Below are 12961 nucleotides of genomic sequence, written 5' to 3' on the forward strand. Positions count from 1 at the left end.
TATTTTTTCCTGTGTATGTGTATGTGCACATGTGTGTGTGCACACATGTGTATATCTATATCATGTGTATTCTTGGTACCCACAGAGGCTAGATGAAGGCATTGGATGCCCTGGAACTAGAATTATAGATGGTTGTGAGCCTCCCCATGGGTGCTGGGAGACAAACCTGGGTTGTCTGCAAGAGCAGCTCTTAACCACTGAGCCACCCCTCTGGTCCCGTTTCCCTTCTTTTTCATCTAGCTCCAGCGCATTGAGGGCCTAGCCTAGACCAATCTGGTCCTGTATTAGGTTGTACCAAGACCCTATTTTCAAGGTCACAGTAGCAGGTGCCAGCTGGGGCGAATAGGACGCATGTGTGTGTTTGGCGAATGACATCATCCAAGCCAGTGTAGGTATATGTAGGATGTCCGTGTGACCGGGTGTCAGTGCTGGAAAGCACAGTGATATCCTCGCTCCTGCCCCTCAGGGAGACCCTTGGTGGCCCAGACACACCCTTGGCCTTCTCGATTTCAGTCACCTTACCACTCTTTTACTTTCTCTCTCCTCCCCGATAATCCCCTCATAGCACCAATAGGGAACCCAGGCCCAGAGTGGTGAGGCTGCCAGAGGTAGAGCTGGGGAGTCAGTGCAGGAGGATCACCAGTTCAAAGGCAGCCTGGGCTTCATAGCAAGTGGGGGTGTTTGGGCAGGGTGTCAAGCCTCCCTTGCGTTCGAATCAGCCATCCCCCATCCTTCCCACAACTTCCTTCCCACAGCTGTGCTCTTGACCTCATCTCCAAGCCCCACCCAGACAGGGGACTTGATTCAGGAATCCTTGGTGATGCTTGTCAACAAAACACAAGGCAAGGGACTGGAGATGTGACTCGGTGGTTTAGAGCATTGGCTGCCCTTCCAGAGGATCTGGGTTTGGGTTCGATTCTCAGCACCCTCATGGCAACTCACAGCTGTTTGTAACTCCAATTCCAGGGACATCCAATGCCTTCTTCTGGCCTCTGCAAGCACCAGGCATGCATATGATGCACAGACATCCATGCAGGTCATACATACAATACTACTACTACTACTAACAGTAGGCTAGAGAGATGGCTTGGCGGTTAAGAGCATTAATTGCTCTTCCAGAGGTCCTGAGTTCAGTTCCCAGCAACCACATGGTGGCTCAGAACCATCTGTAATGAGATCTGGCGCCCCCTTCTGGCCTGCAGAGCACTCATACATAAAATAAAAGAAAATAAGATTTAAAAAATAGTAATACAAGGCAAGAAGGAATAAGATAGATTCATGTCGATAAATGAAGCCCACAGTGCAGAAATGCTGTCCATAGGAGCTGCTCAGCTCAGCTATCACCCTCTGGTCACAAGCGTGAAGGATGGGCATTTCAAAGCAGTGGGCTTTGGAAACTCAGCCTGGACACTTTCCCTTTCCCCAATCATGGGCTGAAGAGTTGGCTCAGAGCTTAAGAGCACTGGCTGCTCTTCCAGGGGACCCAGGTTCAACTCCCAGCACCCATATGGCAGCTCACAGCTGCCTTTAACTCCAGTTCCAGGGGATCTGACACCCTTACCCAGTCATACATGCAGGCAAAACACCAAAGCACATAAAAACAAAAATAAATAAATCATAAAAAATAAATTCATTAAGAAAAGATAGAGGAGTCAGCTGCCAAGAAACTGGGGTACTACTGATGCCCTGGTTAGAGGCGAGGGCAGAGGAATACTCGATGCAGAATACAGAAATGCAGGGGTGGCCACCCCCATTTCTGCCATCTGGGTCAGGCCCTATGCTTGGGCCTCGCAAACGGGATGCTGAACTTCCTGCAACCGGCTTGAAAGTGGGTGCTATTGGTCTTGGAGCCTTCCTCAACATCTGTTGCACAGTGGGTACTCGGCAACTGCTTCTGACTTTTTTTTAAGGGGTGGGTTTGGAATTCTGGGACTTTCTGCATGCTAGGTAAGTGCTCTACCACTTAGCTCCATCCCAGCCTGGATTGATTGACAAGTTTTGTTATTTGACAACTTTATACTCACACATAATGTATTCTGACCATTCTCTCACACCCCCGTTAGTGTATGTGTATGGCTGCACTCACATGTGTGTGTGTGTGCAACCTTAGCCATCACCCCCAAAAATGCTTTTTTTGAGACAAGGTCTCTTAGTCTGGACTGCCTGACCACAGAGCCCCAGGGATCTTCCTGACTCTGCCCCCCCAGACTTGGATTGCAAGTATGGGTCACCACGTCTTATTGCTTTGGGTTTTTGTTTGTTTGTTTGTTTGTTTGTTTTTTGAGACAGGGTTTCACCATGTAGCTCTGGCTGGCTGGAAACCTGCTGTGTAGATCAGGCTGACCTCAAACTCACAAAAAGCTACCTGCCTCTGCCTCCCAAGAGCTAGGATTAAAGGTATATGCCACCATGCTCAGCCTGACGTGGTCATTTCTGCATTACACCAATGTTTTGGGTGTGCTAAAGGCAGCCTGTTACTTGAACACTGGGAAATTGTAAGACCTGCAGAGGTCGGGCTGCCCGTTCCGTGACCTTCCAGCCCTAGGCATTCTCTTCTTGGGTTGTGGGGTGGAGGAGAGCAAAGCAGAGGCTAAGGGGGCTCTGGGAAACCCGAGTCACAATGCTGTGGTCTCCATGAGGGCAGAGAGGTAACAGAGACATCCAGAATGGCAGGATGGCAAGGTGGCATAAGACGGCAGCAGGGCAAAGGGTCCCTTTCATGATTCCCTGAAGCCTTCTGTTCTGTTGCTCCAGGAGAAATTTGAGATCACAAACTTGGACATGAAATCAGGGATGACCCTGAAAATTAAAGGCAAGATCCACAAGGATGTTAACAGGTGAGCAAGGTGTGGGTGGGGATGAGGACTGGGACCTCAAAGGCTAAGGGAGCAGCGACTCTTTTTTTTATATGCTCCTTACCACATCCTTGCTGGCTCCTGTTAGGAGTTGCCCTTGCGTCCTTTGGGTTAGGAACCCTCAGAATGTCAGGACAGACACTGCTCTCTGTTCCTGGTCTCAACTGTCAACAAAGGGGCAGGTGGAGAAGGGTGGCACTCTGCCTGACCCGGCAGGTCTGAAGCCTGTGCTGAAGCGTACACATCCTGCTCACCACCCTCTTAACCAGGTCCTGTGATTCTAACCAGAGGCTGTCACCAGGGGGCAGCAAAGGCCCCCTTTTCCTCTACCTGAGCGTGCTGCTGTTACCTCCCTGGCTGCTCAGCACCGCCAGCATTTCGTGAGATAAAACCTCTAGCTCCTGTGTTAGGAAGGAGGCAGACACACAGACTAGGAGCTAAGAGAAAAAGGCTCCTCGCTTGCAGAAACATGCGGATATGCCTGGTCTGAGGACCCTCACCCATGACGGAACCCTCACCCATGACGGAACCCCACACCCCAAAGGTCCTACTTTCAGGGACTCTACTAGCTAACCCAGGCTTCTCTAGTGATCCTGCCAAGCTATAAACCTCTGCCTGCATCCCTCTGGTGACAGCCCTTCTCCTCCAGGACAGACAACCTGCAGTTGTCACTCCTAATCACCCCGCTAACAGCCTGTGCCTACTCCAAACAGAAGGTGCCACCGCTGTGCACAGCCTACTGGCTGCAAGTTACAGATCTCAATAGCAGCGTCTTGACTCGCTCCTCCAGCTTGTGGTCAACCAAAGTCCCCTGTCCTAAGCTGTTCTCCTGCCACTCCTCCCTGTAGCTTCACCATTAACCTGGGCCAGGAGCAAGACAAGCTGAACCTACATTTTAACCCTCGCTTCAACGAATCCACCATCGTCTTCAACTCTCGTGATGGCGGCAGGTGGGGACAAGAGCAACGAGAAAGTAACAAGTGCTTCAGTCCAGGAGAGGACGTCAAGGTGAGGTCAAACGGGAGCCCAAATGATGGCCCTCCTGCCTGGACTTGGGAGCACCGTCAGGCACCGTGAGGACCCTTTCCAGGCTCTCCTGACATTGTTTCCTCTCCTTACAGATCACTGTGGCCTTCCATAATAATGAGTTCAAGGTGACATTACCTGATGGACACACGGTGACCTTCCCCAACAGGCTGGGTCAAAACCACCTGCGCTACCTAAGTATGGCCGGGCTCCAAATCTCCTCCTTCAAGCTTGAGTGAGCACGCAGCACCTCCTCAGAACAAGACCTCAGTCCCTAAACCCGTTTCGGCCCTCTCTGTGAGCCCCATTAGGACCGCGGTCTTTAGGTCCTGTAATTTCCCACGCTCCTTCTGGCTAACCCCAGCCCCTAGCTCAAGAGCAAATAAAAGAATCCACATTTATTATTTCCACAGTGAGAAATGTTAGCACTTCCCATGCGTGTTAATGCTCCCCCACCTTCGATGCAGGGTTGGAAACTGAGGCACAGAGTGTAGCGCTGACAAGGGAAGAGGGTGGGAGGTGCTCCCAAGCCACCCCGTGCCTGTAAACTTCCCTTCCTCCTGGTGACCTGAGCACCTGCCAAGCTGTCCTGCAGGATTACGGGGCAGATACTGGTTCCAGGCACCTGGGGCCAGGGTGTTCCAGGAACTGCAGATAAGGGTCCCACCTGGGCCTCTTATCGGTTAAGCATTCCAGACTGGTTACTCATTACCTTGCCTGCCCCCCCTTCTAGCTGGGGGGCCTGAAAGGGGGTCCTCAACTTTCCAAACTCCCAGGAGGGGAAAGGGCACCTCAGCAGGGGCTGCCTCCCTGGCTTCTTAGGCAGTTAGCTTTTACGGTCAGGCACAGGAGACGGATCTGGGGTTCACAGAAGACTCTACACCTGACCTCTCTCTGGGAACTGGAGAGGAGCCTGGAATAGGGCTATTGAGGACACAGTGGTGGCCTTCTGGGGCAGTCTAAATGAGCAGGAGCAGGCAGTCCCACAGAGACAATGGCCCTGTATGGTCCTTAGCCCAGCCCCACCCCACCCGGGAAGCATCCTGGGGCACAAAGCCCACACTGTGAGGCCATGGGGTTGGCACAGGGTATGACTGAAGGGCTAGTGGGCCTAGAGGCAGCGGAGGGAGGTGGGTGAGAGCAGTAAGGACCCCCTTACCAATGTCTGCCTTCCATAGACCAGGAAGGATGTGGGGCTAACTCCAGTTGGGCAACTGTCCATGTCTTGTGGGTAGTGTAGTTGTTAGGTGATGGTGGGTGAGCTTAGCCCCTCTGCTTTCTGTGAGTCTTCAGGATGGCAGGACCTGGAGCCCATGCCCAGTCCCTCACACCTTGACTTCGTCATCTTCCTCAGCGTCAGCAAATTCAAAGGAATTGACCTGCACCGTGCTGGGCACTGGGGTTCTGTCACTGGTCGGAGGTGCACTCCATTCTTCATTCAGGCTCTCCCAGGAGCCGTGGACTTGAGGTAGCACCCCTGCCAGCTCCCGCCGAGCATCCATCTCGGTGTAGTGGCGGCTGGCCCGGCTGGCACCCCAGCTGGCTCCGTGCCTGCCAAAGGCCATGTTGGGAAGCACCTGGGGATTCTCTCCCACCGGGCTGGGCTTTATCTCTGCCACAGCACCCAGCACAGTAGTGACCCCATTGGGGAAATGTCCACGGGCTGGGGGGCTTGCTGCAGGAGCTGCGAGGCTTGCTACAGGGTCTGAGGTGGTTATGGGACGGGCTGGGGGTTTTGCAATAGGGGCAGCAGGGGTTGCTGCTGAGGCAGGGGGTTTGGCAGCAGGGGCTGTGGTCTCAGCTGCTGGGGCTTCTGAAAGGCTCATGACCCCTAGCATCTCGCTGAGGAGCGAGGGGCCTAGGTCAAGGTCAAAACGGAAAGACAAGAGGGAGTCAGAGCGTCGAAGCTCGGGCTCGGAGGGGAAAGAATTTTGCTCTCGGTCTTGAGCATGGTCACGGTCGCGGTCACAGTCATGGTCTTGGTTGCTGTACTTTTCCGCACGTGGCAGGCGCGAGATGGTGCAGAACCCAGAATCCAGGCCTAGCAAAGAAATGAAGCAGAGGTCAAGGATGGGGTTCCTAGTCCGTTCTTGGAGACAAAGAGCCAGGACAATCCTGATCTACCATGGGGCCCTTGGAAAGCTGTATCCCTTGCTGGCCTCTACACGGATCCCACAGCCTTCCACACGATCTGAAACTAATCCTGATGCCACTTTACAGAAGAGCAAGTGGAAGTTCAGCTTGAGATGGGCAGACCTTGCCCAATGCCAGTCTGTCGGGGTTGGAACGCTGCCTGCAGCTTGAATCTTGACACTCAGTCCTGATGTGGACTTAGCCATGGTTCCTGGTTCCCTCTATGAAACTGACTGATGGCTGCATGTTAGTTTATCTGTGGTCATACGAAGGAACAGAGAAATCATAGGTTCTCAGGACAGAGACATGCCCTCCAAAGGTTACCAGCCCAACCCTTACTTGCAGGACCACCAGGTCTGATACAGTGGCACCAAGACTGTAATGCAAAGCATGACCATGAGGGGGCAGCAGTAACCCACGGTCCCCTGGAGAGTTGGCCTGCCAAGGTGGCATTCACACCTGAATCAATTTGCTAAGTTACGGGAGCTTTGTTCAAATAACAGCTGTCCTGAGCAACTGCTACAGAGCTGCCTAGGTCACGGCTGACTTTACTCAATCTTTTCCTGTCTGGTGTTTTGAGACAGGGTCTCTCTATGTAGCCTAGGCTGTCCTGGAACTCACTGTGTAGAGCAGACTGGCCTCATCGCTTCGCTGAATCTTAGCACTGAGACTAAGGGACCCGTAGAGGTGAGGACTGGCGGGCAGTCCATGTGCTTACTAGGACTGGAAACCAGAGTGGGCTCAGAGAGCCTCACCGTGATACCCTCGGACACTGAGGTGGGGGCTGCTTCACGGAAGGAGACAGAAAGGGGTGGACTAGCCACAAAGCCCAGAGATGAGAAAGGTTCTCCAGAGTCACAGAACAAGTTAGAAGGTTGCTATAATACAAACTTTATATCTGTCTCAGCCTCGGGGTTATGAGGTCTAAGCAGGCTGGCACCCCAAGTCCCTAATGTCACCACCGCCCCCCCTCATCCTCAGCCTAGGTTGGGGGCCAGACTCCAACAGTTCATAGACTTGAACAGCTATGGGGAAAGGTTGCTATGGAGGCCTGGCAGAACCCCACAATTTCTCTGGGTTTGAATCCCAGCAATGGAAAAGAGACTGTGAACCCAGGTCCTCACCGTAACCAGAGCGGCCATCCGTGGAGCCGGCAGGACTGCTGTCAAAGCTGAGCTTGCCCACCACCAGGCTGTCATAGGTGGCCTGGTTGAGCTGGGGCAGGGAAATGGCATTCTTGATGATGGGGGAGATGGCAGGCGGGGCGGGTGACGCTGAAGCTGGGGAAGCCATCCTTCGAGGAGGCACCCCCACCCGGCGCACCTGCTGGAGCTTCCTGGCCAGAAAACTTCGGGGTGAGCGGTGGGTGTTCCCAGAGCGACCCCCATGGTTGCTGAGGAAGGAAGTGTCACCGAAGACATCCCCACCACGGCCCACGTGCATGGTGTGGCGGAAGTCCCCAAGTGGGGGACTGATCATATCTGCTGTCAGTCGCCTCTTTCCGTGGGAACTGGACACCCATCCTACAGGAGACATCTTGCCCAAGCTCATGGTGGGGGCTCCTATGCCCCCCTGGGGGCCAGGCATCAGCTTTGGCTGCTCACAACTGCTGGTCCATGCCCAGCTAGGGCCAGGGGAGATGGCAGGCTGGGTTCAGGGACCCTTCTCAGCCTCTTTCTGTGGATGAGGATGGTGCAGCAGAAGGCAACCCTTGATTCTGTTAAGGCGCTGTCCCCAGTGCTGAGGCTGAGGGCGTCTACTCCTCTCTCCCAGAGGCCCTGTCCCTTGCCCCTGGTGAGGCTGAGGATCTGAGAAGACACCAGATGGGTGGTCCCTGTCCTGGGGTGGAGACCTGAAAGGGCAGAGAGACAGCATTGTGGCATGGCAGCAACAGAGGAAATTCAAGTCCAAACAGTAGCCACCCAAGAGAACAAATGCAGCCGCCCAGCCAGGCACAAAGGAGGACCCGCAGAGTCTGTGTGTAGGGGGTTCAGGAAGGATCTGGGGGGCGGTGGTGACAGAGTGGAGCCCACTTACAGCACAAGCTGAAGGACCTTGAACTCAGCAACACCCACAACAAGGTCAAGCGTAATCCCAGTGTTGTGGGGTGGAACCAAAACAAAACCAAACCCACAAGTTTCAGGTTCAGTGAGTGGCTCTGCTTCCAGGGACTCAGAGAGACAGAGCAGGACTTCTGTATGTGAGCACGTGGACCTATGCACCCACACACACGTGCACGCCATGGCTGAGAACCGGCAGCGTGGATGGCAATCGCAGTCAGAAGTGTGGATGCCTCTGAGCGCCACTGCCGGGGCGAGGACAGAGACTCCATTCTGCTCTGAGTTCACAATGGGCATCAGTGAAGCGGAAAAATGATCGATCATGACATAAGACCTGCAGGTGAGGTGTCAATGGCTCTCCTGCCCACGTCAGGCGACTCAGACACTAGACTTGCCAGAGGCACTAGAGAAATGGATTTGAAAGTGTAGTGACTTGCCCGTGACTTCTCGGGAAGAAACAGAGAGTTGGGTTCCCCATCCCAGCAACCTTGAGCCCGCTCCAGACACACGCCTCTTGCCGGCGTGTTTCAGTTCTCTGGGGGTTCAAATCTATTCCACCTGGAGAGGCCAAGAGAAAGGAGGCGCCCTGCCAAGGTCTTGTGAACTGCTGCGTACACAGCCTGCCACAAAGCCAGCACTGACGCTCCTCAGGGCCCTCGGCCTCCAAGGTGCTTCCTGGAAAAGGGATCCTGTGGTCCAAAGTGGCTTTTTCCAGCCAGCTCCTGTGTGCTGAGCATTCAATGATCTAAGAAGGCCTGCAGAAAGGGCTTCATCAGTTGGTCAGGTTGATGGAGGAGCCTTGTTGTTGGGGAACAAGTTTTAGGGAAAAAATAGTGCCATGGGTGCCAAAAGCTAGTCCCTACTTACGGACGTCCCTCCTGATCCCTCACCTCCTTCCTCTGCTGTGCTACCCTTCTCAGAGGGCACCTCTGCGTCTCCTTTTCTCTTTCCCTAGGTGGCTGAGGGACTTAGGGTCCTGAAGCCCATACTCTGGTTTTCTGTGACCCAGAGAGGGCCAAGTTTGCTTAAGGTCTCGCCAAAAAGCTAGTCCAAACTTGAACTCGGGGCCTCTGACTCACGTAAGCCCTTGCCGGCTTTCAGGGCCCAGTCTTGTTTCCCTGAGCACTTTGAGGGTGGGGCGATGCCTGGATTTTCCTGCCTCCCTCCCAGCGCTTAGCACTTGGCCAAATCCAAAGCCAGCCTAATCATTAGCCGAGATAACCTTCTGGTCAGAGGGACCACCCCCTGCCACCTTCTGAGAGGGCAGAGTAGACTGGGGACTCAGAGTCCTCACCCTGTGACCTTGGGCAAGTCACCACCACACACCTGCTCAACTGATAAAGATCTAAACCTGAGTTTCAACTTTTTTTTTTTTTAATTTTCTTAACCCTAACTGCCACCTCCAAGCTTAAGATTCTCAAGGCAGCCCTTCTATAGTGTTATTTGAAATTCAAAATAGGTTAACTAACGAGATAAAACAAAGAGCAGAACTGGACAAAGCTCGCTTTGTTTTGGGACTGCATTCTCTTCCGCCCCACCACTGGATCCTCCTCCAGTCCTAGCTCCTCCCCTCCTGGGGGGGGGACTTCTGAATCAACCCTTTCCCTGGCACCCCCAGCCCTGAGAAGCCCTCCAGGAATGCTTGCTGAAGTTATAAAGCATTCTGCTTGTTGTTGGCTGACCAATGACATGACGTCATCAGATGATTCTCCAACACCCCCTGGAGGCTTGGAAGGCTGGCTCAGGCTACAAAGAGGGTTGACAGGCCCAGGGAACAGACTCATCCAAGGTCCCGTGGCAGGTAAACACTGGCCAGCTTTCCCAGCTCCGCGGAAACTAGTCTCTACACTTCAGAGTCTAAAGGAAGGAGCTGGGGAACCGGGTAGGGCTCACTTTGCAAAAATGGCACAGGGAGGGGTTAACTGTGTCTAAATTGTGACACTACCAAATTCTCAAACTTCTGAGCTTCTTCCAGGCTCCTACCCTATCCAACCCCCTGACCAACCTTGTGATGAAACCACCTCCCAAAGGCCTCTGGGCACCTGTAGATAGCATCTATGTGTACACCCATCTACTGCAGCAGAGCGTCCTGGACCAACTTCAGCTACTCTCTGTCTTCCCATGGAGAAAGAGGAAAAGCCTTCCGGCCAGAGAAGACAGGAAAGAGCGGAAGATGTAGAAGAAACTCAATTCTCCCACTCTGGAGCAGGGTAGGCATGGGTTCAAATCCAGAACTTCACAAGTAAGGGACATCTTTCATTCTAGTGACCCTTCGAAGCAATGGCTTAACACTGGGTGCCAGCCACAGACTACTGCTGGCCTTAGGGTCACGCCACCTGCACCAGGTTTGAGATACGAGGACCATTTTCTCAAAGGCCCAGGAAACAGCCCCTGTAAATGCAACATTCACCCATTTTCCACGGGAAAAACCGGGCTATAGGTCACAGAACAAAGCGGAGTGTCCGGGTGCTTGCTTACGTTCTACCAACACTGGCAGAAGTGACAATGGCAGACGTGGGGAAGTCACCAGAAGGAGAAACAGGATCCTGGTTCTGCGGTTCAGTATCCACGACCCAGGCATGAGCTGTCACCGGTGAGAGGCCAGTCTCTGGGGAGAGCTCTTAAATCAACTCATCAACGGTATGGACACGTGCTCAGAGCTCCTTTGGTAGTAGTGACCACAGGGACAAGTTTGGGGGGCTTTGGCAGGGCGCACTTACAGGGCGCACAACAGGGGTGGCTGTGGGGGCAAGGAAGTTGGGAAAGAAAAGCCACTCCGATGGTGGGGAAGGGTCAGGGGGTAGGGGCAGCCGCTCCTCAGAGTACCCTGATACTCCCTTAAGCAGGTGTGCAGAGCCCTCAGTCCCTCACAATCCAGGCAGCCTGCTGGGGAGCGCGTGGGGGGGAGTTCTTTGACATCAACACAGGACTGGGGGATTCTGTTGCTTCAGATTCCCCCCAACCTGTGACATTTGGGATTAGAAGTTAAGCCCTCCAGGGGCATCCTTTCTAAGTCCAGCACTTTGAGGTGGTGGAAGATAGGGAAACTGAGGCCAGGAATGGGGTAAGCTGTTGAACTTCCCGGCCAGTGGGCTAGGAGGGAGCGCCTCGGGCCATTAGGGAGCAACTCGGAAAGCGGGAGGAAAAAAAACGAGGTTTTGTTTGTTTACAAGGTCTCGCTATACAGCCCAGGCTCACCTCGAAATTGTGATCCTCGCGCCTCAGTTTCCCAAGTGTTGGGATTAACTTGTGTGCCACTACCGATTTATTAAGATGCAGTCTTGCTCCAGTACCCAAAGTTAAAGCTAAGCCCCCTCCACTCTGCCGCTATGCTCTCTCAGTCTCAGTTTCCCAGTCTAGAAAATGGGCTTCAAACTTGGCGAGTCTGGCATAGTTGGGACAAGGACAGAATCAGCTGGAATGGGAAGTCCAGGAAAGACTTCAATTAGAAAACTTTCCCTTCTGGGGTCCTTGGAGGGGAGACTTTGGAGAGTCTCGGTCCGGTCCGGCGCGGGCAGCGGCTGCCATGGCCAGAAGGGAACCGGACGGGATGACCTCATCCGCTGCTCCAGTCTGGAATGCAGCTGGGGAGGGGGCAGGGTGCCCTGTCCCCGTTCCCCCCCCTCCCCAGCTTCCCGCTCCCGCTCTGGCGTCGCCGAGGGGCCCTGGGGTCTCTTCCCTTCCGCTGCCCGCGCAGGAATGCGCGCAGACGGCCCTAGGCTCGCCCTCTGCCCGCCTCCCGGTTTAGTGCTCTGTCCTCCGATCCTTGGTCCCCAGAGCCCTCCCGCAACGTGACAAAACACCCTAGAAAGTCTGCGCGTCCCGGTCTTCTAAAGGTTGGCCCCGCGCGCCCAGGATGGTGCGCACTCCCCCGGCCCGCGCTCTCGGTTACCTCGTGTCGTCGAGCCCGAGGGTCCAGGGGCTGGTGCGCTGGCGGGTCCCGGCGAAGCCCAAGAGTAGCTGGGCCGGTCTGTGCCGCCCTGGCCGCGAGCTTGGCGGCCGGATCCCCGGGCGGGGGCGGGCTGCGGGCTCCCTCCGCCCCTGCTCCGCCCGCGGCGGCCGCGCCCCCTCCAGTGCTAGCCACGCCGCGAGGACTGCATGGGCGCGGCGGGGGTGCCAGGCCAGGCTCCATCCCGCCGCCCCTAGGCGGGGCGACCTCGGGAATGTTCACCCTGTCCTGAGTTGGGAATGTCCAGAGGAGGGCACAGGGACTCTTTGCTGCCCACTGCTCCTCAGATGACCTCGGGGAGTCCAGGACTGACAACTTTGGCCTGGGCCTCCAGCCTTTCTCTGTTGGAGCTGGGGGAACTGGCCAGAAGACCTTGATTTTTTTTTTTTTTTAAGTGTGGGCATTCACTCTTTCCCTTTCTCTCCAGTCTCCTCCTGCCCCAATACTAGTCCCGTTTGATTCTAGCAGAACACTTAGCTCCTCTGGGGAAGAGGTCATTGCTGCAGGCCACATGTAGAGAGAGAGGGGTGTTGTATAGCATGTGGTCATGTCGTGGACCCTAAAGCTGGTATGGCCGTGGTTCCTTCCTTGCCTTTCAGTGCCTCAGTTTCCTCAGGGGGCTGGAGAGATGGCTCAGCTGTTAGGAGTGCTTCCTGCTCTTCCGGAGGAGGGAAGTTCTTTTCCCAGAATAAACACACACACACATGCACACTCATGCACACACATGCACACTCATGCACACACATGCACGCACGCATGCACACTCATGCACACACATCTATTAAAAGCAGAGTTATCAAAGCAGACATCAGACATTATCTCCTGTTCGCCGCTCTAGCAACTAGGCGAGTTGTTGAACTAGTAAATGAGGTCACACCTTAGAAATCTTTGGTGAGGCCCCCTACTTCAAAGAAGGCACAGAGTTAGTCATGCTCAAG

General features: G+C 54.4%; 2 protein-coding genes across 2 annotated transcripts in view; one reads left to right on the forward strand and one right to left on the reverse strand.

The window, feature by feature from the left end:
- The window catches only part of Lgals2 (galectin 2), a 7516-nt gene extending 3215 nt beyond the window's left edge, over positions 1-4301 (forward strand). Inside the window, exons 2-4 of the mRNA XM_005354230.3 lie at positions 2755-2837; positions 3704-3863; positions 3977-4301. Of these exons, the coding sequence (XP_005354287.1) occupies positions 2755-2837; positions 3704-3863; positions 3977-4120 (387 nt within the window). The 3' untranslated portion in view covers positions 4121-4301. The remainder of the gene's footprint in view (positions 1-2754; positions 2838-3703; positions 3864-3976) is intronic.
- Cdc42ep1 (CDC42 effector protein 1) lies at positions 4254-12152 on the reverse strand. Its single transcript, XM_005354229.2, has 3 exons — positions 11967-12152; positions 7139-7866; positions 4254-5922 (listed from the first exon to the last, which is right to left on the reverse strand). Exons 2-3 carry the CDS (start codon positions 7599-7601, stop codon positions 5207-5209), a joined length of 1179 nt encoding a protein of 392 aa, XP_005354286.1. The 5' UTR covers positions 7602-7866; positions 11967-12152; the 3' UTR covers positions 4254-5206.
- Positions 12153-12961: the final 809 nt, after the last annotated feature.

Source organism: Microtus ochrogaster, chromosome 15 (genome assembly GCF_000317375.1).
Source record: "Microtus ochrogaster isolate Prairie Vole_2 chromosome 15, MicOch1.0, whole genome shotgun sequence".
In the NCBI taxonomy this organism is placed as follows: Eukaryota; Metazoa; Chordata; class Mammalia; order Rodentia; family Cricetidae; genus Microtus; species Microtus ochrogaster.

Excerpts from the sequence above, each read along its gene's own strand:
- Cdc42ep1 (XM_005354229.2), bottom strand. The coding sequence starts at position 7,601 with ATGCCTGGCCCCCAGGGGGGCATAGGAGCCCCCACCATGAGCTTGGGC. Across the intron at positions 5,923-7,138 it reads GGATGGCCGCTCTGGTTACG|GCCTGGATTCTGGGTTCTGC; the intron begins GTGAGGACCTGG and ends TTTCTTTGCTAG.